Source organism: Ornithorhynchus anatinus, chromosome 5, assembly GCF_004115215.2.
Source record: "Ornithorhynchus anatinus isolate Pmale09 chromosome 5, mOrnAna1.pri.v4, whole genome shotgun sequence".
In the NCBI taxonomy this organism is placed as follows: domain Eukaryota; kingdom Metazoa; phylum Chordata; class Mammalia; order Monotremata; family Ornithorhynchidae; genus Ornithorhynchus; species Ornithorhynchus anatinus.
The window spans coordinates 92637629-92665341 of NC_041732.1; the positions used below are offsets into that span (position 1 = coordinate 92637629).

General features: G+C 42.9%; 1 protein-coding gene across 1 annotated transcript in view; it reads right to left on the minus strand.

The window, feature by feature from the left end:
* Nucleotides 1–26716, minus strand: part of GNAL (G protein subunit alpha L) — a 270722-nt gene extending 244006 nt beyond the window's left edge. The window contains exons 1-4 of the mRNA XM_029066742.2: nucleotides 26381–26716; nucleotides 25984–26056; nucleotides 24907–24961; nucleotides 24581–24700 (exon numbers count right to left, since the gene is read on the minus strand). Of these exons, the coding sequence (XP_028922575.1) occupies nucleotides 24581–24700; nucleotides 24907–24961; nucleotides 25984–26056; nucleotides 26381–26519 (387 nt within the window). The 5' untranslated portion in view covers nucleotides 26520–26716. The remainder of the gene's footprint in view (nucleotides 1–24580; nucleotides 24701–24906; nucleotides 24962–25983; nucleotides 26057–26380) is intronic.
* Nucleotides 26717–27713: the final 997 nt, after the last annotated feature.

Genomic DNA, 27713 nt, shown 5'->3' on the forward strand with positions numbered 1-27713 from the left:
TGCCAAACACCAGAGACTTTTCTTGGGGAATGACTTTTAACCTCACACCCACTTGCTCCAGAGGTGTTTCCTCTCCCCAAAGCATTGTTTTCAAGCCATGGACAAAGTGGATGAAAGCTGGACACTGATAATAAAAAATACCAATCATCAAGGCATTCGATGACATAATAATAAGGATGGTATTTGTTAAGCGCTTACTATGTGCAAAGCACTGTTCTAAGCGCTAGGGGGGATACAAGGTGATCAGGTTGTCCCACATGGGGCTCACAGTCTTAATCCCCATTTTACAGATGAGGGAACTGAGGCACAGAGAAGTCAAGTGACTTGTCCAAAGGCACACAGCTGACAAGCAGCGGAGCCGGGATTAGAACTCATGACCTCTGACTCCCAAGCCCGGGCTCTTTCCACTGACCCACGCTGCTTCTCTAAATAAGACATATAAGACATGATATTTTTTAAGCATCTTCTGAGCGTGAAGCACTTGGGAGAAGACGACAGAAGCAAGATGACCAATCTGCCTTTTGGGAACTTACAACCTAATGGTGTGGGCAGACAGGCAAAAATTATTTGCAAGTAGTGGGAGCAGGAGGGAGAACAAGGATATACCAGAAAATGGCATGACCATGTCAGGATGAAAACAGCTAAATAACTGCATATTTAAATATACTATACCTAAGTACATAAGTGTTAAGGATAGGAATAAAATACAAGGGTGCTACGGGTAGTGTTGGGTTGACGTGACAGGGGTGTTGAGAATAAATCAAGGAAAGTCTCCTAGGGGAAGTGGGATTTGAAGGCTTTTAACATAGCGAGATTTGCATTCTGGCAGATTTCAAGAGTGGAGGGAGGGGGTAGGAGCAATCTGTAACTTATTTATTCTATCTGTAAACTTATTTATTTATATTAATGCCTGGCTCCCTCTCTAGACAGTAAGCTTGTTGTGGGCAGGAATTGTGTCTGTTCATTGTGTTCTCTCCCCAGCACATAGTACAGCTCTCTGTACTCAGTAACCGCTCAATAAATACGATGCTGAATGAATGGAAGAGAGAGCAGATGAAAACTGGACAGTCCGTTATAAAAGCAGCAAGATGGCCACTCTAGGTCCCAAGGTTGGGAATAATGAAAGATGTTGGGGTGGTCAGTGCCTAGGTGGGCAAATTCATAAATTCGATTAGACTGTAAGCCCGTCAATGGGCAGGGACTGTCTCTATCTGTTGCCCATTTGTACTTTCCAAGCGCTTAGTACAGTGCTTTGCACATAGTAAGTGCTCAATAAATACTATTGAATGAAATACTATTGAATGAATAAATCCACCCCAGGTTTCCACTTATTGCCCCTCTTCCGAGAATCACTCCATTTACTTTCTCTCATCCTTCCCGCTCCCTGTTGTTTCTCTTTTTCCTTCTGGGATTTTTCTTCCTTGTCCTTTGTTCTCTCCTCTCCTATCCTGATCCCTTCTCTATTCACCCCTCCTACTCCCATCTGATGAATCCTTGAAGTTGGGCTTAGCTTTAGGGAGGAAGTGACAGGGCTCACCTTCTCAGAATCCAGAGGAAAAAGTTCTTGATCCTTTTTAGCTGGATGCTTAATTCCTTCTGCACCTTTTGATGCATAATGCGAAGGAAGACAGGAAAGGGCTGTAGATGTCCGACACTTCTCAATTAAGAGGTAGTGCTTTTCTATTCATGCCAATGCAAGTGTACCACAAGATACAATTGGGATGCCTTTCTTTAAAAGGTAGTTTCATCATGAATGGCTGTTTCGAGGTGTGGGTTTGCCCAGAGGCCTACATGCAATTAGCTACGTTCCATCCCAGACCAAACCCCAACTGGAAAGTTGAGCACTTCAGGCAAGTAAAAATACTACTAGAAATCCCTCCCTGTAACCTATCCCCACCATCCCTACCTTCCTCTGGTCACAGCGACTTTTTCTTTTGGCTCTTTACACCATCTTCCTTGTCCTCAACCCACCTGCTACGGGACCCTTTTTTAAACTAACCACAGTGATCCAGGTTCCCTTTCTTGTTTATAGTCCCGCCTCCCTACCCTGGCTTATGCTGCAGGAACAAAGGCAGAGATAGAGGGTCCACTGGTGATGGAGATGGCAGTGACTTGGGAGGGGGACTGTTCTACTCCCCCAACCCAACCTGGTTCATCCCTGTCCCTGGTCTTGAGGATTTGGCTGGGGTAGAGAGTGGGGAAGGAGAAGGGGGAGGCAGCCACACTGGTAGCAATAGCCACTGACAGTGTATTGGTTTTAAAAAAACCTTTTTCAATACTGGACTGAGGGAGGGAAAAACACTGAGGAGTGGGGGAGGAGGGAGGAAAGAAGGGATGCAGCTGGGATTCCTGAAGAGCAGGAATGGGGAGGGGTAGGAGGAGAGGGGACATGGAGAGAATTGACTTATGTGAAGTGTCTGAATATAGAGTTGGTGATTGGGCTTATGAACGCTAAGATAAGATCAATCAGCAAGTATTGCAGGGCATATCCCCAGTTGGCATGTTGTGTGGGATGGTCTTAACCTGGGGTATGTGAGCAGTTCTCTAAAGTGAAGCAGCATGGCCTAATGGAACGAGCAGGGGCCCGGGAGTCACAGGACCTGCAGGGTTCTCTGCCACCTACCTGCTTTATCTCAGGCAGGTCATAAAACTTCTCTGTGCTTCAGTTCCCTCATCTGCAAAGTGGGGATTTAACACCTGCTCCTCTTTCTTAGACTGTGAGCCTCAAGTGGGATCTGATTATCTTGTATCTACCCTGGCACTTAGAGCTCTGCATTAAGCATCTGGGAGAGTACAATTTGACAAAGTCGGTAGGCATGTTCCCTGCCCACAAGGAACCTAGAGTCTAGAGGCCTGTAAGAGGCCATGAAATGAGAATCTTCCTGCTGTTCTCTTCTGAGCTGCCAGACTAAGCTGGAGCCAAGAGAACACTGATTGGTATGCTCAGAGTTCCCAGCAGCCATTTAAAGAGACCCGCCGCTTTTAAACAACAGACTGGCTACTGGCAGTCAAACTTCAAACATTTGAGGTTTTTGTGGGCTTAATCCTGAATTTTGTGGGGCCTGTTGAACTCTGGATAGAGAGGGCCTGGCCAAAAATCTGTCCAATGCAGAGCATTCCTTTCTTCTACATCCTTGGTAACTACTTCAGAGCCCAGTATAGCACTTTGATAAACTCAATTAATGACGATGATCATCTACAAATAAATCTACATCGGTGGGCAAAAGGCAAGTAGCAAACAAATCACCTACCATTACTCTGACAACAGTGGTCAAGAAAGAAAACAAAAGCGAAAATGACAGAGCAGATATGCCAATATTAACATGTCAAAGCCACAGAAAGTTAGACATAGGCAGGACCATCTTTTTCTTACGGAAACATACAGTAAAATAAAACTGTAATCATAAACCAAATAAGATATTTGGTGATCTGGCAGTATGGAATTCTTCTAAAAATATTTAAAACACAGGGCTATAAACAGGACAATTTTGGAGAAAAACCATTCCAGTTGGCCCGGCACAGCTTATTTTCTTTTATCTTTGGCATCCGCTGTTTGCCCAAATCTCTCATAATGTCTTGGAAAAAACATTAGATCATATATCATTACTGAGTATTAGTCGATTTATACTAAAAACACCAGTACCAGCCGCTCTCCTCTTAATTGACTATCTGAAAATTAGATTCAACCTACTCAACATATTCCTCGTCTGTATAGTTTGTTTGGCCTCTAATGAAAGGATGCAGTTAGTTAAAGAAAAGGGAGAACTAAAGGGACAGAAGAGCGGCAGGTTTTCGTGCTCTACAACCACATCCAAGGAAAGGAACTAAATTCCCTTCAGGTTTTAGAAGTCATCCAAAGGGCACATAAATGAAGCATAGTATGAATTTGCTTTTGACAAGAATCCCCCATTGGGTTGTTTTGAAAACTCTTTCAACTGCTTTGAGCTTCACTCTTTTGTGGGAGTGAAGGCTATCTGACACAGGGCTTCTGTCTCAACTCTCAGCACTTATTGTTTTATTTTTTTTAAAGAATTTGCGACTTTAATGTCCTCAAGGCAACCTTAACTTTAAGTTCCACCTCAATATTGGGATTGCCCCAGACATGTAATATAAAATGTTTTTCCTGTTGTCATCCTTGCATATAGTTATCATCTCCCATAAATTGCAAGTTCCTCAAGGGCAGGGACCTCGCCTGTGACTTCTAGGGCATGCTCACAAGCCCCTCATCCACTGTTCCACACACAGTTGACTTGTGATAATTACTGATAATTGAACTGTCCAAATAATGGTAAATGATCTGGGCACTTCTTTTTCTTGCCACAGATCTACATCTTTTCCTACTTTGGCAACCTTCCATTGGCATCGTCATCGGTAAGTGAGATCCCTCCGTGGGAATACCACTGGACTGAGCTCTGAGGAAACTTACAATTGAGGTCAAAGAAATCAGAGCTCTGCATCAGCCAGTCTGGGGGAGCCCAAATGACCCCTGTATTTCCTGGCCAGGACCTGGCAGACCGGCGGGAACGCTGACTGCTCAGTAGCCATCCACCCTTCCTCTCCCAGCCCCATCCCGACCTCTCCACCTCCACCCTAGCGGGAAGGAGGAAGGAAGAATGAAAGAAGAACGAAGGGTGTCGAGGAGCAGGCAGGGAGGCACAGAAGAGTAGCACTGAGCCACCAGCAAGCAGCTGTTGCTGCAGCAGGCTCCACTCCAGTGAACACCTAGTACAGTACTCTCTACACAGTGAGCGCTCAATAAATATGACTGACAGTACGTGGCTGGCACCAGGACCTATCTTTCATGGAAAAAAAAAAATCTCAATGACCTACATCACCTGAAACAGCTAAGGAATGTGAAGTGATCAGGAATTTCTTTTGGATTGTCTAAGGCATGATTCCTGGGGTTTTCTCCTCACACTCCCCAGAAAAATGAGCAAAGCAAATCTGAGATCTAGGGAATCCTATCTGATTTTGAGACTGGAGCTCACAGTTTCCCCACCCCTATCTCACACTGAAAATCATGATGACATATCTGAGATAAAAATACAATGGCTTCTTTTTAATAACCCTCCCCCACAAACCAAACTAATTCTATTCACTGCTGATTCTGGTTCTTTCACCAAAGAAAATACACAAATCAAGCTTTTGTTAATACAGTGTAAACTGAAAATGAGAGAAAATGATAGTTTCTATTCAAGCAAAACTCATCTCTTCTCTGCATAGTAGCCCAACTCATATATTCCTTCTCTATGTCTAAAGCTCTAAATTTCATAGGATTTTGAGTAAACTGATACTTAAGACTTCACTATATGCTATTTTGATTACTAAAGACAAATATGCAAAGAGAGAATCTCAATTTCCAGTTACAGTACCTTGCTGACTTTTTAAAATCAAATAATTCCTGATAGGCTACCAGGAAGTACTGAAGCTCAGCTAAAAATAAGTTATTTAAAGTTCTTCAAATGGCCATGGATAAAATCTTGGACAACACGATTCAATATTTGGGCATATTTGTAATCATATATCCAAATTTATTCACTTTATTTTCAGAAAGGCAAACTCTAATTGTGAGTCTTCCTTTAAAAAAAAAAAGAAGAGCTTTTAGATAATCACATATGGAACAATTCTTTAAGAAATATATTACATTAAGGGACAGAGGCCCACAAATCTGAACCTCCATAATAAAAAAAAATGTAATAAATCAAAATTTAACTAAAATTCCAAGATGAAATGCACAAAAATATTAATAAAACATGACCTTGAATTTTAAGCAAATCGCTTAGACAACCTCATCACTTCCACTGAAGTGTGAACTTTTGAATTAGTCTGATTTTTCATGAAAGAAGAAGAGGAATCTAATTGGCTAGGGAATAACAGTTGCTCTAAATTTCATATGATTTTGAATAAACTGATACTTAAGATTTCACTATATGCTATTTTGATTACTAAAGATGAATATGCAAAGAATCTCAATTTCAGTTAAATAATAAAAAGCAGTAGTGGGTAACCCTATCTTCAGTCTTTCCATTTTACATTCCAATCACTGTTAGTTGCTGAGATGATGTCAGAAAAATAAAAAGAAATTTCAAGTGGGAACTGAGAAACGGGACTAAATGACCTACACAATGAATATTCTATTTCAGGCTCGGCAAGCATTTTGAAAAGTTCCTTTTCCCACAAAAATGTTCTCTCCCTCACAACTTTTCACCTGCCCTGTCACCTCACCAACTCCATATCATGCAGGCATTTAAACACACACCCTCCCCAGAGCTTCTGCCCAAGAAACCATCCACACCTACATAAGTAGAACATCACCAAGACACATACTAATTCCTCACCAAGACACATACAAACTAATTCCCCTTCAAACAAAAACAGTCACTCGTGGCAAAGTCGGAGATGCTAAGTCCCAGTCTCCTGGGCAAATCACTGTAGTATTTGCTTTTCTGAGGAAAAGTGAAGGTAATCAGTTTGCTTTATAGAATTGTTGGGTTTACTCTGAACTCCCCTGATCGGCAGTAAAAAGGTGGGGGCCGAGTACCCCCTGAGCCCAACTCTTAAACTGCAGGAAGACCTCATAAAACCGAGCGAGCAAACTGAAAAATGGCAGATGTGAGCACAGGGAAGGGAATACATCTTGGGAAAAATAAGCTCAATTACAACCACATGAAAATGGGCTCAGGGTGACCAGTCACGACCCAAGAAAGAGATCTTGGAGTCATTGCTGATTGTCCTTTTAAATCACCTGACCAATGTGTGACAGAGGTTAAAGTGGCCCTTGGTCTCATCAGGGAGGATAGAGAAAACAAAAAAAACCCAAACCCCATAGTTTTGCCATCATATAATACCACAGGGTGCTCACATCTTGGATTACTTTGTGCAACTTGGGTCACCACAACACTGAAATGACATGGAGATGGTACAGAGGTGACAACCAAGATGCCGACCAAGTGAATAAGGAGACGCTGAAAGAGTCGGGACTCTTCAGACTGGAAAGATGCAGGCTGAAAGGGGTCATTATTGATGGAGTAGAGCAAACAAGGAACTGTTGTTCACCAAATCCCACACCACCAGCAAAAGGGAGCACCTATTAAAATCTGAGGGTGACATGTTCAAAATAAACAAAAAGAAACACGTCTTCACACAGCAGGTGGTATGCATGGAATTTGCTACAAGAAATTGTCCTGGCAGAAAATGTCAGTGGGCTCAAGTGGGGTTTGGACTCCAGAGTGGGCTTACAGTTAGAGATGTGAAAAGGTAAGATGGGGGTATTAGATGGCCCATTTCTAAATAGAAGTCAAGGATAATAACCATTACATGGTGCCTATTCTCACTGTTGTGGCAGATATCAGTAATGACTATACTTGCAAAGTGCTTACTATGTACCAGGCATTGTACTAAGCGCTGAGGTAGGTGTAAACTAATTAGGTTGGACACAGACTTAATCCCCATTTTAAAGATGAGGTAACTGAGGTCCAGAGTAGTTAAGTGACACACAAGGTCACACAGCAGACAAGTGGCAAGGTTGGATGGACTGGGCTCTAGCCCAGTAATGGAATTTCTTAAGTTCTTTTTTTAAAAACAGAAAACAAAACTAGACGCTCCCCTGTATTTTAAGGTTCATGGCCTGGAATTACAGCACGGAACAGGGCAAAGGATTTGAACCATACCCCACCGAGAGTGCCAAGTATGGTCTTGCTATCCCTTGAAATTTCTTACTTTTTATTAACTGGACCCAAATTAACATCTCTGGGAAGAGGAAATGAGTCTGGTATGCATAAGCATAGAGAAGCATAAAGAAGCATAAGCAGAGAAGCAGCATGGTGCAGCAGATAGAGTATGGGCCTGGGAGTCAGAAGGTTATGGGTTCTAATCCCAGCTCTGCCACTTGTCTGCTGTGTGGCCTTGGGCAAGCCACTTAACTTTTCTGGGCCTCAGTTACTTCATCTGTAAAATGGGGATTAAGAATGTGAGCCCTATGCGGGACAGAGACTGTGTCCAACCTGAGTTGCTTGTATCCACCACTGTGTTTAGTAGAGTGCCTGGAACATAGTAAGTGCTTAACAAATGCCATAATTATTATTTTTATTATTATATTATAAACAGGCTCGTAGCTGCTCCTCGATATCCAGGTAGGTGTCCTTGGACTTACATGAGAACTAACATGCACGTGTGACTGCCATAACAACTGTGTTTTATGACAGCCAGAGTCTCTCTTTGCAGGAGAAAGAGAGCCTGAAGAGGCCCATTATTCGGTGGGGGGGAGATTCAGGCCACCTTCTTGGACAGAAGTTTTAAAAGAAATGTATTTATGACTGATAGAAAACATGAATGGGAAAATACAATTTTTTTCCAATGTTTGAAAAATTAACACACAATGTTATTGGATAACTATTGATTTTTCAAAGGTGCTAATACATGCAGCAGCAGCACTGCTTTTCATGGTGTTTTAGAATGAAAGTACTTATTAGTCCCTTGATTTTTTCCAAATAATTAAGTTCTGGAGCTGAAGATTCTCATGCCAAGTTAATATTTACGGCAAGTCAAGAAAAAGAAAAAACCTTTCCAATTTTCATAGTCAGTGAAAAATGAAAAATCATTTAGTTTGGATTATGTGGAAATAGGTGGAGAACAGGTTTATCCTTGGAGTCTTCATTACCATGACTGACAAAGTCAATTAATAGCTGAAATGCCATCATCCACCATTACTAGGGTTGTAGATGAGAAGTGGCATGGCCTAGTGGCAGAAGCACGGGTTTCAGAGTCCAAGGGCGTGAGTTCTAATTCCGGCTGTGCCATTTGCCTGCTGTGTGACCTTGGGTAAGTCACTTCACTTTGCTCAGTTACCTCATCTGTAAAATGGGGATTAAGACTGAGAGCCTCACTTGGGACAACCTGATTACCCTGTACCCACCCCAGCACTTAGAACAGTGCTTGGCACATTGTAAGTGCTTAAATACCATAATTATTATTAATATTTTGCATACAGAGATTCCATGTGAAGTGTCATATGTGGGCTGGCAATTTGTCTGTTTACTGTTGTATTGCATTCTCTTTGCACACAATAAGTGCTCAATAAATACGACAATGAATAAATGAACAAAAATGGGCAAGGTTTCCTAATGGAGGAAATAGATAGAAACACTAATGTTCCATTGCCCATGGCCCTCTGGCCACATCTGACTCTGAGCGACCCCTTAATTGTTCACTGAAGCAAACAAGGAGCCTCCTAGAGCTAGTTCCGAGGGCAAAGTGCAATGGCCAGAAATGTAGGCTCCTCAAGTCTCCCCTCCTCCTCCATCCCCACCTAGTCAAGGGTTCTCAAGGTCGCTATGGTAACATGCTGGCAATCCCGTCACTATGAAATAAAAGTTCTTTTTTTAACCGATTTGAACCGTACTGGAAAAAACACAACTGACATTCAAAATCATCCATGTGAACCAAATATTTTCAGGTAAACTTTATTATAAACCCCTGTAAGGATAAGGATAATACTCAAAAATTCTAAGAAAACTCTTTTGCACTGGCATAAACTGGAATTTAGGAAAAAGGAAAAAAGATCAATCAATCAACAGCATTTACTGGGTGCTTACTATGTGCAGAGCACTGTTCAAGTGCTTGGGAGAGTACTACAGAATTAGCAGATAAGTTACCTTCCCGTAATGAAAAGGTAATTAATTGGATGCAACAGTGTGAGTATTTCTTCTGGAATTGAGTCCCCTTTAACTTCGGGTTTCACTCTTTTAGAGATACGAATAACAGTAATCGTGGTATTTGTAAGCCCTTACTTTGTGCCAAGGATCACACTAGCTCTGCGGTAGATACACAATCAGATCGGATACAGTCCCTATGCCACATGGAGCTCATGTGATTCTACATGAATTATACGGCAAATTTAACAGTCAATTCCTTGTGGTAATTTAGGAAAGGAATAACAAAGATAAATTAAAACACAGATAGTCCAAAATCCTAATTTTAGTAATTAGAATCTGCCCTTTAAATAACCACCCCTTTTTACAAAGCTGTGAATAAACAGAAAAGTTGATTTTAGTTTCACCTCACAGATACTCCATGAACTGGGTAAGTGATTTAGTAAAAATCTGAAATAATGACTTATCTATGGTTTCTATTTTGCCTTAGAGATATTTCCCAATTTTTTTTCCTTAAAGTACATTTCATGTAAATACAATGTTGTGGTTGAAACTGCACTCCGTCAGAGCTGTAAAACTCACAACTAAGAGTACTCAAGAAACCCCAAATCTTTTCTGCTTGGCATTACATCATCCCACAGAAGTAGTCAGCATAACATTATTTGGCAACTAGGACAATGCAAAAGAAATTTAGGCAGAGCTGTGGATTAAAGTATGTGACACAAAACAGGATAACATTTATTTTTCCATTTTCGGCTATGCCTTTCTGAAACTTTGAGAAACGAAAACTAGATTATCCACAAGCCTTTTTTTGTATCTGTGGTACCAAAGGAATTTCATAGATCTGCTTTTCTGCACCTGTCCTGCCTCTCAAGAACAAGAGGCCAAAGTTCTCAAAGTATCACACAGTTGGATATCTGGGAATTGTTTTCTCCTCCGCTACAGCCTCCCATGACTTGGGGTAATCAATACTTACTCACTAGCAAAGTGGTAGTGCAGCCCAGAAATGTGAGGAGTGAGTGGGAAGAGTGAAGAAAAAAACAGCTGGGGGAGGGAGGAATATATATGTAGTTTTCCAATTTCAGAGACTTCAAAGCCCTTTTTCCAACCCAATAATTCAGGTGGAAACAAACTTCAACTGGAAGTATCTAAGGTGGTTGTACCTGAAGACTGGCCTACCCAGTAGCTTGGTAAATTTTCACAAAATATTTCCAACTTCCTTCTTTTATTCAGATATTTGCATCGATGATGCTGAAGGCTCTGGGAATAATGGGGCGGGCAGGGCCTACAGAAATGAAAGCTGCATCTTTGGGTGCTCCTGTCATTGGAATGGTGGTTCCTAAAAATACCGAAGACGTATGTGAAACCCCCAAAGAAAACTTCATCCATGTGAGCTATTTATTTTGAATCAGAACAGATCAAATTTGGAGTCAAAATTACTAGACTGGCAGTTCTGAATCCTATTTTTAGTTTTACTCACTAGGTACTCTCTAAACTACTCTGACCTCAAATTTTTAATTAAAAAAACTTAAATAAAACTCATATTGAGATTTTAATTCAGTGAAAAGTGGATGAACTAGATTTAAGCAAGAGATCATTTCTGACTACCATGGGAACGCTTGCCATGAATTCATTTCCGAAGTTTTGTAGTCTTGATTTCTTTTATAATGGGCGGCTATACAAGTACAAAGAAAGGCTTGCATGTGATTTCTTCATTAAGAGGACGAAAATGAAAGTAGGGCTCTAATATCTGACACTTGTGTATGACGTAACTGAGAAAATACATTACTTTAGCTCAGTTTATAAAGAAGGAGTAAACAAGCACTCCAACATTCAATCGATGGTATTTACCGAGCACTGACTGCGTGCAGAGCAAAGTACTAAGCGCTTAGGAGACTACATAGTGCAATAGAGTTGGTAGACAAGATCCCTGCCAACAACGAGCTTACAACCTAGATGGGGAGAGAGACATCAAAATATATTACCAATAGGGGAAATGGTAGAGTTCAAGGATATGTGCATAGGTGCTTTCGGGCTGAAGGTGGGATAAATATCAAGTACCTTAGGAGGTACAAATCCAGGTGCACAGGCGATGCGGATAACAGAGGGAGTAGGCAAACCGAAGGCTTACACAGAGAAGGCTTCTTGGAGAAGAGATGATTTTAGGTATAGATTGTAAGCTCCTTGTGGGCATGGGTCTCATTTGACTCTCTTGCACTGTACTTTCCCAAGCCCTTAGTATCATACTATGTATATAGTAAGTGCCCAATAAATACCACTGACTAATAAGACTGCTTTAAAAATGGGGAGAGTGCTGGTCTGTCAGATACGAAGGGGGAGGGAGTTCCAGGTTAGGAGGACATAGTCAAGGGGTCAGCAGTGAGATAAATGAGGTTGAGGTATATTAAGAAGGCTGGTGTTAAAAGAACAAAACGTACAGGGCGTGTTAGAGTAGGAGATCAGCAAGGTGTTTTTTTTATGGTATTTGTTAGCGCTTACTACGTGCCAGGCATGGCACTGGGGTACATACAAAATGATCGGGTTGGACACAGTCGATGCCACAAGAGGCTCACAGTCTTAATCCCCATTTTCCAGATGAGGTAACTGAGGCACAGTACATAGGAATGGGAGAGATGATTCAGTGCCTTAAAGCTGATAATAAGGAGTTTCTGTTTGATGCAGAGGAGTATTGGCAACCACCGGAGGTTTTCTGAGAAGAGGGAAAATGTGGACCAAACTTCATTTTAGAAAAAATGATCCAGGCAGAAGAGTAAATTATGGATTGGAGTGGGGAGAGACTGCAGGGAGGAAGGTCAGCAAGGAGGCTGATGCAGAAAGTACTTGGATCCACATGGTAACAATCAATCGAAGTGACTGAGTGCTCGCTGTGTGCAGAGCACTGTACTAAGTCCTTGAGAGAGTACAGTTTGGATTTAGAGGAAATGGTGGAATCTAGAAATATTGTGAAGGTAGAACGGACAGGACTGCATGACACTGAATATGTGAGTTGAACGAGAGAGATGTGTCAAGGATTACACCAAGTTTATGGGCTTCTGAGTCAGGAAGGTTGATGGTGTTAACTACAGTGATGGGAAAGTAACGGGGGGGATAGAGTTTGAATGGGAAAATGGGAAGTTCTGTTTTGGATGTGTTAAATTGGAGGTGTCGGTGGGACTTCCAAGTAGAGATGTCCTGAAGTCTGGAGAAGTACAAGATTGCAGAGAAGGAGAGAAGAAAACTAAGCGCTCCTTAACCACAGTTCAGTCAGTATTAAGATAAAGAAAACCAAAATACAGAGTTGTTCCTATTCACGTGCTACGCATCTTTTTCCATTTTCCATATACTAATTGGGGCACTTGGGAACTCAGTGTACAACACTAACGGCAAACAACCTCAATGCTGCCAAACCTCAATCCATAGATGTGCTAAGTACACTGGAGGGAGATTTAGATGATCTCACATCCTTCTAATGGCATTAAACTTGACAATACAACAAGGGAAAGGTGCTCTGTGTATGTACTATGGCCGGGACTGTGAGCCCCACATTGGTCTTTTCAGTCACACACCCTTTCATGGTGAATTTCACCATCGGGACACTGTCTTCAAATACAAAGAAGCAGCGTGGCATAGTGGAAAGAGCCCGGGCTTGGGAGTCAGAGGTCGTGGGTTCTAGTCCCAGCATCTCCACTCTTCAGCTGAGTGACTTTGGGCAAGTCACTTGACTTCTCTGAGCCTCAGTTACCTCATCTGTAAATTGGAGATTAAAAGTACGAGCCCCATGTGGGACCACCTGATTACCTTGTATCTACCCCAGCGCTTACAAAAGTGCTCGGCACATAGTAAGCGCTTAACAAATGCTATCATTATTATTATTATTATTACTGCAGAGGAATCATATACTACCCCAGCATTTAGCACATAGTAAGTGCTTAAAAATCACCATAATTATTATTAGAAATCATTCTCGAGTCTTGTTTCCTAGCACTGAATTATTTGGAGTACAAAGATCTCATTCCAGCACTTAACTGAAATTTTACAAAATAATTTCACCTAATTAGGAATTTCTCAGAATAGTCAGTTTTTAATACACCTGTTCTGCAGTTACTTGTGTATGATGACATGTCAATTACTTCCATTATTGGCACCTGTCTTTGCAAAAAAGTTGCTTTGCAATGCTATATCATGGTTGAGCAAAGGAAAATGTAATCTAACCACAACATACTTGTCTCAAACTCAGTCCCCAAGAGCACTGGTTTTTAAAAGCAACATCTTTATCCTACCCCCATCCCAAGTTTGAAAGAGAAATCACAGAGATCTAAAATCAAGTAAAATTAATTCATTGCCAATCCCTCATTTTTAAGGTATTCGTTTAAGGTATTTCTTTTTACCTTTCCCAAACTTCAAAATTACAGCAGCAAGATATGGGCAGGCACCACAAAATTGCCTTGGCTTGCAGGGTAAAGAGAATGCTTAGAAATACTGTTTTAACTTGAAATGACTATTAAATACCTGAGTAAACACTTAAACATCTCCTTGAACACTCATTCTTTATTCACGTGCCACTTAGTCCATGTAAATACAGTTGTTCGCTTTTCCACTTGGAATGGGCATGGCTCAAGCATCAGTGGTTTCATAGGAAAAAGTGCATAGGACAAGTATTTATTTAGCATCTACTATGCAAAATGCTCTGTACTGAGCACTGGGAAAGCATACACAGTTAAGAATTAGGCAAAGTTCTCTGGCCCTTGAAAGGTTCACAATCTCAATAATAAAAGAGGAAAAGGGGACTGGCGACAGGCACCTAAGGACTAAATAAACACCGATAAAACAATAAAAACACATTTACTGCGAGCAGGACTGGCACTAGAGTTACATTTGCAGGAGTGATTCACTCATTCATTCAGTCATATTTATAGAGTGCTTACAGTGTGTAGTACACTGTACTAAGCACTTGGGAGAGTACAATATAATAATAGACTATTGAACCATCCATAGACCTTGGCCCTGACCCACCAGTGCCAGAGACGATCCCTGACAAACTGCCAATCGGGAGACAGGGAACAGACCGAGGTCCAAGCATAGCAGCAGCAACAGCAGCAGTGGACATCTCTGGTCCCTCACCAACTCGGTAAGCCATCCCTGAGGGTCCTCTAGACCGTAAGCTCCATGTGGGCGGGGAATGTTTTTACTGAGATCATCGGAGTTGGAGGAATGTCTTATAATGTTCAGTTTAAAATTTATGACAACCTCTAAACTTTTTGAAAATTGCATTTCTTGAAAGTTGCTTGTGTCATCTTAAATGATTTATAATCTTTTGAGAGTATTTAAAGAGGTTATTGATTTATTTTTTTTACAAAAACCACAGAAATGACATTATGACTTTACATTAATATTGTGGTTACTAAAATTAAATATCTCTTCCAAAATATAATAGAAATTCAAAACCTCTATGAATATTCTGTTTGGAAAAAGTATATCATTACTTTAAAAAAAGTTACACACTACAAAACTCTTTTAAACAATTTTGAAATGTGTATTTCAAAACCTATGTAGTCTCCAAAAAGGAAATTTTTGTTTGAAAAGATCTGACTCCATGTTTCACGACATTTCACCTTCAAAGGAAGAAAATGTCTGTTCAATAGATATGTATACCTTTTCACATATATATATATATATATATATATATATATATATATATATATATAATTTTATCTTTCTGATGAAGCAGATGGTAATCTAAATAAGAGTTTACAAATAGTGTGTGTGGAACATTTTAATTGGAAAGAATTCACCGATAATAATGGTATTTGTTAAGTGCTTACTATGTGCCAAGCACTGTTCTAAACACTGATTATTATAATATTGAGAACAACAGTTAGATATCACTAATTACCTTGAAAAATGAGTTTAAAGTTAAATTTTAAATTCATCTGGAAAAAGTTTTAAAAGAGAAAAGGTTGCAAAGATCACAAGAGAAGAAAAAATATAATACCATTTTTTACTGCATACTCTTGTGCAGTATGGTCTAGTAAAAAGACCATGGACCTGGGAGATAAAGGATCTGGGTTCTAATCCTAGCTCTGTCACTTGCCTGTTACAAGACCTTAAGTAAATCAATTAACTTCTCTGGGCCTCAGTTTCCTCCTCTGTAAAATGCAGATGAAATACCTCTTCTCCCTCCGGTTTAGACTGTGAGCCCCATTGTGGGTTGACTCTTTCCGAACTGGTTAAGACCAGAATTTAGTACAGTGCTTGGCATAGAGTAGCGCTTAACAACTAGCACCATTATTACTGCCTCAGTGGAAAGAGCCTGGGCTTCGGAGTCAGAGGTCATGGGTTCGACTCCCGGCTCTGCCACTGGTCAGCTGTGTGACTATGGGCAAGTCACTTAACTGTGTGACTATGGGCAAGTCACTTAACTTCTCTGTGCCTCAGTTACCTCATCTATAAAATGGATATTAACTGTGAGCCTCACGTGTAACAACCTGATTAACCTGTATCTACCCCAGCGCTTAGAACAGTGCTCTGCACATAGTAAGCACTTAACAAATACCAACATTATTATTCTTTGAATGTGCTCAAAACTAGTGCCAGCAAAAGAAAATTTAACCCATCAAACAATCGTTTAATGAGTGTTACTGTGTAGAGAGCACTGTACTAAATGCTCGGGCGAAAACAAGAGAGTCAGTAGACAGGACCCCTGCCCTCCAAGGATCTTATAGGCTAGCAGGGGAGATCGATAAACTACAGGTAAAGGGAACAAAAGAGTATAAAGATATAGCTGTACAGTAAGAGAAGCAACGTGGCCTAGTGGATAGAACACGGGCCTGGGAGTCAGAAGGATCTGGCTTCTAATCCTGGTTCCACCACTTGTCTTGCGTGACCTCGGGCAAGTCACTTCCCGTCTCTGTAAAATGGGGATTAAGAGTGTGAGCCCCATGTGGGACAAGAACTATGCCCAACTTGATTTGCCTATATCCACCCCAGAGTTTAGTACAGTGTCTGGCACATAATAAGTACGTAACAAATACGGCAATTATTACTATTATTACCACCTATGGGCTTAGATAACCCATAAGCACCGAAGCATTGACAGTAAGGGAAATAGGGTGGGGATATCAATCATATTTATTGAGCAATAGTTATGTGCAGAGCACTCTACTAATAATAATAATAATAATAATGTTGGTATTTGTTAAGCGCTTACTATGTGCAGAGCACTGTTCTAAGCGCTGGGGTAGACACAGGGGAATCAGGTTGTCCCACGTGGGGCTCACAGTCTTAATCCCCATTTTACAGATGAGGGAACTGAGGCACAGAGAAGTTAAGTGACTTGCCCACAGTCACACAGCTGACAAGTGGCAGAGTTGGGATTCGAACTCACGAGCCCTGACTCCAAAGCCCGTGCTCTTTCCACTGCGCCACGCTGCTTCCGTACTAAGCACTTGGGAGAGTACAACAGAATTAGCAGACACATTCCCTGTCCATAATGAGCCTAGTGGGAGAGAAAGACATTAATATGAATGAATAAATGATTTATAATATATAATTTGAAGATATGTACATGAGTGCTGTGTGTTGGGGCAAATACCAAGTGTCCAAAGGTCACAGATTAAAGAACATAAGAGACATAAGAGCATAAGAAGGGAGAGCGAGCCGGGAAGAAAAAAGGCCTTAATTGGAGAAGACTTCTTGGAGAAGATGTGACCTTAGTAGTGCTCTGAAAGCAGAGGGAGTGGTGGTCCGGTGTATACAGAGGGGGAGGAAGTTCCAGACTAGGGGGAGGATGTGGGAAAGGGGTCGGCAGTGAGACAAATGAGTTCAGGGCACAGTGAGTAAGCTGGCACTGGAGTGGAGTACATGGCTAGGCAGTAGTAGATTAGTGAGGTGAGGTAGGCTAAGAAGAGCTAATTGAGGGCTTTCAACTTAATGGTAAGGAGCTCCTTCTGTTTGTTGTGGAGATGGATGGGCGGCCACTGGAGGTTCTTGAGGAGAGGGGAAGACATGAATTGAACATTTTTCTTGATAAATGATTTGCGCAGCAGAGTGAAGTATGGACTGGAGTAGGGAGAGACAGGAGGCAGGTCGGTCAGGGAGGAGGCAAATGCAGTAATCAAGTTGGGATAGGAGAAGTGCTTGAATCAGCAGTGTAGCAGTTTGGATAGAAAGCAAAGGGTGGATATTAGTATTGTCACGAAGGTAGAGCTGACAAGATTTGGTGATAGACTGAATATGCGGGTAAAATGAGCAAGATGAGTGACAGACAATGCCAAGGTTATGGGCTGCTGAGGCACGGAGAATAGTAGTGCTGTCTATAGTGATGGGAAAGACAGGGGGAGGAGATGGTCTGGGTGGAAAGATGAGTTCAGTTTTGGACATGTTAAGTTTGAGGTGTCAGCAGGACATCCAAATAGGTCTTGAGGGCATGAGGAAATGCGAGATGGCAGGAAAGGAGAAAGTTCAGGGCTGGAGATGTAGATGTGGAAAACAGATACATAGAGATGGAAATTGAAGCCATGAGAGCAAATGAGTTCTCTAAGGGAGTGGGTGTAGAGGGAGAATAGAAGGGGACCTAGAACTGAGCCTTGAGGGACCCCCATTGTCAAAGGGTGGGAGACAGAGGAGGAGCCAGCAAATGAGACTGAGAAGGAGCGATCAGAGAGATAGGAGGAGAGCAAAGAGAGGGCAGTATCAGTGAATCCAAGGTTGGAATAAAGTTTCAAGGAGAAGGTGATGATCTATAATGTCAAAGGTGGCTGAGGGTGGAGTAGACCGTCAGATATGACAGACTAATCGGGGAAGGCCTCCTGGAAATACAATTTTAAAAGGACGCTGAAGATGGGGAAAGCAGTGGTCTACTAGAAGTGAATGGGGAAGGGTTGACAGGAACAAGAAAAGACTGACTTTTAGGTGCCCTTATACTATGAATGTTCCCTCTCAAGGTTGCACCTGGAGAGTTTCCAATACTCTACCAAACTTGGCTATGGGAGGGAGAGTCAAACAGAGGCAAAACTGCCCTGATCATCTTCCTGCAGAAACGCTCTGCGCATGTCTGGAGAAGTAGCGTGACTCGGTGGGAAGAGCCTGGGCTTGGGAGTCAGATGTCATGGGTTTGAATCCCAGCTCTGCCACGTGTCAGGTGTGTTACTGTGGGCAAGTCACTTCTCTGTGCCTCAGTTGCCTCATCCGTAAAATGGGGATTAACTGTGAGACTCACGTGGGACACTCTGATTACCCTGTATCTACCCCAGAGCTTAGAACAGTGCTCTGCACATAGTAAGTGCTTAACAAATACCAACATTATTATTATTATGTCACTCCCCTCCTTAAAATCCCCCAGTGGTTGCCTATCAACCTCCGCACGAAACAAAAACTTCTCACTCTGAGCTTCAAGGCCCTACATCACCTTGCCCCCTCCTACCTTTCCTCCCTTCTCTCCTTCTACTGCCCACTCCGCACACTCTGTTTCTCTGCCGCTCACCTCTTCACCGTCCCCCTTTCACGCCTATCCCGACCTTTGGCCCACGTCCCCACGCTGTCCCGGAATGCCCTCCCTCCTCACCACCAAACTAACTCTCTTCACCTCTTCAAAGCCCTACTGAGAGCTCACTTCCTCCAAGAGGCCTTCCCAGACTGAGCTTCCCCTTTTCCCTCTGCTCCCTCTGAGCTCCCCCTTCACCTCCTCTCAGCTAAGCCCCCTTCTCCCCTTTCCTTCGGCTCCTCCCCCTTCCCTTCAGCACTGTGCTCATTTGTATGTATTTTTATTACTCTACATATTTTGTTAATGAGGTGTACATCCCCTTGATTCTATTTATCGTGATCAAGTTGTCTGAGAGAAGCAGCGTGGCTCATTGGAAAAGCATGGGCTTTGGAGTCAGAGGTCATGGGTTCAAATCCCAGCTCGGCCACTTGTCAGCTGTGTGACTTTGGGCAAGTCACTTAACTTCTCGGTGTCCCAGTTACCTCATCTACAAAATGGGGATTAAGACTGTGAGCCCCACGTGGGACAACCTGATTCCCGTGTCTACCCCAGCGCTTAGAACAGTGCTCGGCACATAGTAAGTGCTTAACAAATACCAACATTATTATTATTATTATTGTTTTTTGTCCGTCTGTCTCCCCGATTAGACTGTAAGCCCGTCAATGGGCAGGGATTGTCTCTATCTGTTGCTGAACTGTAGATTCCAAGTGCTTAGTACAGTGCTCTGCACATAGTAAGCACTCAATAAATACTGTTGAATGAATGAATGAATGAATATCCATTCCGTTCCTAGCCTGGCCAGTGGCTAGCAAATGGAAGGCAATCTGCTACAAATCAAAACTCAGCCATGCTGTGCAACAGCGGCATTGAGAGAGTCAAGGGTGGAGACTCAAGTCTATTTTGCAGAGGAGGCAATGGCAAACCACTTCCATATTTTCACCAAGAAAACTCTATGGATCCACTAACAGAATGATTGCAGATAGAGAGTGGGGTGTTCTGAGAGACATGTGTCCGTGGTGTCGCTATGGGTAGGAAACGACTAGACAGCATAAGACAATACTATGAATGACTCTGAAAGCACTGCATTTCCAATTAAATTATTTGTAACTCAAAATTTCTGTAAAATCAATGGGCAAAATAAAGAAATCCTTAATGAAAAGGTACGGGGTATAATCTTATTGAATGAGTAGAGACTTGAATGTGATGTAAAAAAAAATTGCTTTTCAAGTACAGAGCATGGGGCTAGGAGTCAGAAGACCTGGGTTCTAATCCTGGCTCTGCCACTTTTCTGCTATGTGACCTCGGGCAAGTCGCTACACTTCTCTGGGCTTCAGTTATTTCATCTGTAAAATGGGGATTAAGGCCACCCCAGTACTTACTACAATGCCTGCCACCTGCTAAGCACTTAAATAAAAAGTTGAATTTATTTCAAAGTCATCATTTGAGGATTTAAAATTCAAAAGCTTCCCTCACTCATTAACTTTTAAAAATTAGACTTTTCTGTAATGTGGGTGTGAAATGTCAACTTGGATTCAAGTAAATAAAAATTTTAAAACAATAAAGAAAAATGATTGTGGACCCAAATCACCTTCCCTATTTCCCAAAGTAAGGGAACAGGTCTATCAACCTTGTTGTACTGTACCCTCCCAGGCATTTGGTACAGTGCTCTGCACAAACTAATTGCTCAATAAATATAATTGATTGATTTTAAAAGTCATTATTAAACCACCTGAAACAGTACCCTACTAGCCAATGTGAATCTAACTTTCAAGATTACTACTTACAGACTGGCATTTCCTCTTATAACAGACTTTTGTGGAGGCACTGATTTTTGTTACATTACTCTCATTTCACAAAAAAGGGATGTTAGGATGACGCTGTACAACCATGAAAGCAAATCCAAGGTTTTAAAGACCACAGAATAGAAGCAGCATGGCCACTAGACTGTAAGCTCATTGAGGGCAAGGAATGTATTTGTTTATTGGTATACTGCACTCTCTCCCAAGCACTCAGTATGGTGCTCTGCACACAGTAAGTGCTCAATAAATAGGAGTGACTGACTGATTAGTAGAAAGAGCATGGGTCTGGGAATCAGAGAACCTGGGCTGTAAGTCCGGCTCTGCCAATTTTCTGCTGTATGACCTGGGGTAAATTACTTCACTTCTCTGTGCCTCATTTGTAAAATGGGGATTAAAATACCTCTTCTCCCACCTACTTCATTCAATTGTATTTACTGAGCGCTACCTGTGTGCAGAGCACTGTACTAAGCGCTTGGGGGAGTACAATAAAACAGACACATAATCTCATATCCTCACATGGCTCCAGGAACTGTGTCCGACCTGCTTTACTTTTACTTTTACCTACCCCAGCACACTTATCAAATACCAACATTATTATTGGTATTTTATTATTGTAGCAGTAACAATAATATTAGTAGCAATAATAATCATATGTCAGTCCCAAATTGGCAGGCACTAAGTCATTCAATCCTCTTTATTGAGCACTTACTATGTGCAGAGCACTGTACTAAGTGCTTGGAAAGTACAATTCAGCAACAGAGACAATAATAATGTTGGTATTTGGTATTTGTTAAGCGCTTACTATGTGCAGAGCACTGTTCTAAGCGCTGGGGTAAACACAGGGGAATCAGGTTGTCCCACGTGGGGCTCACAGTCTTAATCCCCATTTTACAGATGAGGGAACTGAGGCCCAGAGAAGTTAAGTGACTTGCCCACAGTCACACAGCTGACAAGTGGCAGAGCTGGGATTCGAACTCATGAGCCCAGACTCCAAAGCCCATGCCAATCCCTGCCCACAGGGGCTCACAGTCTAGAAGGGAGAAGACAGATGAAAAAAACAAGTAAATAGGCATCTGTAGTATTATTATAAATAAAAAGAATTATAGATACACATCATTTATAAAAATAAATAGAATTATAAATAGGTACATATATACACAAGGGCTGTGGGGCGGGGAGGGGAGTAGAGCAAAGGGAGCGAGTTGGGGCGATGGCGGGGCGGGGGGGGAATGGAGGAAAAAGGGGGACTTAGTCAGGGAAGGCCTCCTGGAGGAGGTGAGCTTTCAGTAGGGCTCTGAAGGGGGGAAGTGGTAGTTTTGCGGATTTGAGAAGGGAGGGCATTCCAGGCCAGAGGCAGGATGTGAGTCAGTGGTCGGTGGCGGGACAGGTGAGAATGAGGCACAGTGAGAAGGTTAGTGCCAGAGGAAGCCCAGTACTTATTTTGGTATTGTTTCCCTCATTTACATCCTTTAATATCATGTCTATAAAATAAAGAATGGTTATAGGTTTCTCACCGGGCTTTGATTCAGCACTGTAGCCAGACAATGGATCAAAGTGGTAGTTAACAGACCAACAGGTAGTCAAACAATGTATCAAAAGTCTAAAGCACACAATGCATTCTTCAAAAAAAGTGTGCTGAGCATTTGCTAGTGTTAAATCCTCCTTCCCTTCATTTATATTAATGACTACCTGTAATTTACAAAAGGCATAGCAAAGAAATCTTGAAACTGTTCACTCATGTTCCTATGCAAGAAAAACCCTATTTTCTTGAGCAGGTCCTGGTTTATTCCTAAGGAGAAAGATTTATAGTCCAAGCTGTAGGCTACATTAAAATGGATATTCTAGTTCTTTAACGGTCCCTACACTATGGACCAGTTTCTCTAATTTGTCAAACTCATGGCGTCGTCCGTCACTCAACATCGGGTTTGTGACTCCATTATGCAAGCAGGGCCTGAGCCTGATTAAAAATTACCCAGAGGAGGCCACATTTTACTCAACTTTCATGCCAAGAAGAAGAAAAATCGTGACACTCCGAACTGAAAATGAGATGTTTCCCAATTTCACATTAACTCAAAGCAGAATATAATTGAATTAAACTCAATTAAGTTACTCTCTTAAAATTCCAGGGTAGCCTACAGATACTTTTTAAGGGGATTTTATTCTTTTTCCCTATTATACCTAAGCGAACAATCACGCTATGTATGCGGGTGTACTCTGTGGCCAGAGCTTTCCAGAGCTGCTTGGAGAAGCAGCGTGGCTCAGTGGAAAGAGCACGGGCTTTGGAGTCAGGGCTCATGAGGTCGAATCCCAGCTCTGCCACTTGTCGGCTGTGTGACTGTGGGCAAGTCACTTAACTTCTCTGTGCCTCAGTTCCCTCATCTGTAAAATGGGGATTAAGATTGTGAGCCCCACGTGGGACAACCTGATTCTCCTATGTCTACCCCAGCGCTTAGAACAGTGCTCGGCACATAGTAAGCGCTTAACAAATACCAACATTATTATTAGCTTTCTGTAGAAACCCAGTTCTATGTTAAATTCCAGCTCTTCGAGATCTCTGAATTATTTTATCTCGAACATTCAAAGAGGAAGATTTATCAGAGGCAAACCACACTATGGAATGTGAGTCATGAAATATAACAAATCAACCCCTACCCTTCACCCCATTACACTAGTTATAATAATCAGAAGGCACTTTACAGTAAATAACTGCTTTTGAAGTGCTGATAACTTGCAACATGCAGAACCACTTTAACATCCAATAATTAAAAAAAAATTCAGCCTTCAGAGTAGAAAAAAATTCCCTGCTGATTTACTCATTTCAGGCGTTCTCTACAAGGCACACTCTCAAACACCGACAGCACTCAAATTCATATCATTTTCATTTATGAGGGAGTAAATGCTTATTTTACACATTTCTATAAGCAGTGACTGACATCCAAAAAATCAAGACCATCAGATGTAAGAGACATGAAGTAGAAGACAAGTCAGCTCAAATGCCGTACTTCATGAATCAGATTATAACACAGCAACTATACTATAAACATTTAGAAACCAGTCTCTGAATTTCAATGCAGAGCATGTATCATACTCTTCTAACTGAAACAGGACTGAAATATGATGAGTCAACTCAATTTTGTTGTTTCCAAACTTTTTCAGATGTAATCAAGCAAACAAAATATCTCATTTGCCCATCCGATTTCATACCTGGCAAACTGTGAGTATACATATATGAAAATACTTCAGTTGCTATATATAGTACTTCAGTGTACTATATATAGCAATTGAAATATTTTCATGACCAGCATTAAATCAATTTTGTAAGGGTAGGCTTTCTTTCTAAAGATTAAGAATGTAAGTATTTCACAAAAGCATTCTTCACAATTCTACTTTGATCCTAAAAATCGACAAGACCTTTACAAATTTTGTTTGGAAGGCTATTTCCTACTGAAACTTTTCTTTACAGAGATTTTAAAGAAGACTAAAGGTTTATTAAAACTCAAGCCTATATCAACTCTGAATCAGGTGCAACAATGTTATCTGCAGCAAACGTCTTAGCTGTAAGAACTGAAACGCAATTCATTTTAAATAGTTAAACACAGCTGCTGATCCCTAGCATGAAGAGAAATAAAAATAACTATTTTAAGGCTTACCTGTGAATAGTCAAAATCAGAAAGAGGGGCTATGCTCTTGATGTAGTCAGACCGAAATTGGTTGTCTGGGTTAGCCAATGGTACTGGAGGTATTAAAGTGCTCATTGCTGAAACTATTGTCTAAAGTCGGATAAATAAACAAAAAACAGAGTGGTTAATCTGAATGAATAGAGCACAGAGAATCAATACATACTAATTTAAATTGACAAATGCGAGAGGCTTACTGTCAACACAATCCTAGAGAGCAGAGCATTTATGACTTCCAGTACACGCAAACAAAAATGACCAAAGACTCCCCTCCACCCCCCAAAAACGTGTATCCTTACCACAATAGCATCTTTAACATTTTTCCGGATATCCAGAATTTTCTGTTTCTTTTCTCTGTATTGAAAGAAAGTGATAACAGTTAGATTCCACCCTACCATCAATCTAGTTAATCAGTGAGGGTATCACAATCCCCGTAACTGTTACTTAGGCATTTATACCTTTAAGATGCACTAATGAATTCTCTCTGCAGCACCATATGAAGAGCAAGACTGCTTTAAGTAAGCCAGATAAGACCACCAAAAGCACAGCTGCGAATCTTTTCTTGGGAATGGAGAACATCTCCTTATTCTCAGCACAGTATAACGTTACACGCACTCACGTACACAAATGCATTTTCAATCCTACACTGCATTTCGAAACACGATCCAAATTCGTGCATGGATCTATACAGTTTCAGTACCTGTTATGCATGTAAAGGAGTAAATGCAGCATCTTTACAAATGTGCAGGTCCGCACGCACCCCCAGAAATACAGCTGTAAGGGTAATATGGAGAAGGATGATCTATGTAGGGGTGAGCAGAAACGGGCATGGGGTGCTGGGGCCAAAAATAAATAATCATACACCCCAAGGCTACACGATAATGAATCACATTCTGCAGAACAAGCTTTCATTTTTATAGTAGCCACCAGCCAGAAAAAAAGAGAATAATTCCTCCCGCCTGACAACATACATGGAACTGTCGGATGCATTTTCACATTATAAACAGAGACCCACTGAATATTAAGCTATTTTGCGGCTATGTAAAAAGTAGTCGCCATGTTGTTGCTACACAGGGGCCTGTCAAGCACTGCAGTAGCAACAATATATGAGACAGTAGAGGGGAGATAAGGAGGAAATACAAGCCAAAATACAACAGCAGTATTTCCTCAGATTTCTTCTTTTTTTTGCGGGGGAGGGGGGGGGGGAGAACCAGGGTCAAGCCACAGATGGACCAACGTGCGGTTAAATAATAGAGAGAGAGAGAGAGAGCAATAATGATGCAGTTCCAGGCAGGGTGCGGGCAATGTCAGAGGGTGGCTGGGTGGTCGGATTGGCTTTTAAACCAAACGCCTGATGGAGGAGGACGGTTCCTTACTCTGGATTAAATCCATTGACGTGCAGGATCCTCATCTGCTTGACAATGGTGCTTTTTCCTGACTCTCCGGCCCCTGCGAAGGCAAAGGAAAACTGAGTGTCTCTCCAAAGGCGCCTGGCAGCCGGTGGGCACCGGTGGGCCACCCCCCACCCCGGGTAGATTCTGCACCATCCTGCGCCCCGCACTGCGCGGGGGGGGAGGCGGGATCCAGCCCCTTTCGGGGTGGGATAACACCGGCAGCCCTCGTTGGTCCGGGGGTCCAAGTGGTTGGGCGCTCGGGGGCTGTGCAGGGCGCTGGACAGGTCCCCCTCCTCGCCACAACGCGCCCGGCTCTCGACACAGCGCGACTCCTCCGTTAGGTCCGCGGCCCTGGGCAGCTCCGGCCCCGTCGCCTTACCCAGTAAGAGCAGGCGGTGAGTGGCTTTATAAGCCAACCGCTCTTTCTGCAGCTGCTTCTCTATTTTTTTGTTGGCCTCCCGTCGCTCCTTCTCGTCGATCTTCTGGTCCTCCGTCTTGCTGTTGCCCAAACACCCCATGTCTGCCCGCCGGCTTGGATGTCAAGGCACGGTTATGGATCGATCAAGCGAGGGGGGGGGGGGGGGGGGGGTGGGGAAGATGGGGATCTTTAGAGGTGTTTCCAGCCCTTCGCTCGCCCGCGGCTGGAAAAGATGGTCTCTCGGCGTTTTCTGATCCGAAGCAGGTTTCCCTTCCTTTCCCTCCCCCCCCACCCCCCACCCCCGACCCCCCAAATAAAAGCGATGCGAGGAAGAGGGATGTTTCGAGAGAGAAAAGGAGCCTGCAGAAGGGCTATAAATACCATACAATGAAGGGAGCCAGGGGGAGAGGGAGAGAGGGCTCTCTCCTGGAAACAAGCCTAATGCTGCGCTTTTCTCTCTCTCTCCCCTCCCTTCCCTCTCTCTCTGTCTCCTCTTTCCCTCTCCACCACATACACACACATACACACACTCCCCCCCCCCCCTCTATTTCCCTGTAAAGGTCTATTTTTGACTCCCTAACTCAGCACTGCCTCTTTCTGCGAGACCAGGAAACAGCCCCAACTCTAAACCCGAAAAGTGCAGAAAGACATTTCCTCCTGTCCTCCCTCCTCCTCCTCCTCCTCCTCCTCCTCCTCCTCCTCCCAGCTGCGCCTCCCCAAAAGGATCCCCACGGCTGGGGCAGGGGCGGGCGGGCGGGCACCCTCACACACACGCCCACACCAAGCCGCACTGTCCCCCTCCCTCTGGGGGAGGGTGAATGGGTGCAATTAAAGATGCAGGCTTCCTGGCATGCACGCACATGCATGCATGCAGGGACCCCGCCTCTGCCCCAGCTCCGCACTGCCTCTCGCTGCAAGAGCTAGGCCCTGTCCCCCTCCTCCTCCCCCCTCTGGGTGCAATTAAAGATGCAGGCTTCCTTGCACGCATGCACATGCATGCCTGCAGGGACCCCCTCCTCTGCCCCGGCTGGGCACTGCCTCTTTGCAAGAGCTACGAGCAGCTGAGCCGCCTCCGCCCCCCGGCCCCGCCTCCCTCCCGCACGTTTTGGCCGCGCCCCTCCGGGGGGCTTGGACGCAGTGTGGGGCAGAGCCCCAGGGGGCAGGTCCGGGCGAGTCGGGGGGCGGATGGAGGTCGGGGGGAAGGAGGGCCGGCGGGCCCGGGAAGAACGGCGGCAGCGGCGGTCTCCTTTTGGGGAGACGGCGTTCAGGACAGCCCCGGCCCACACCTTTAGTC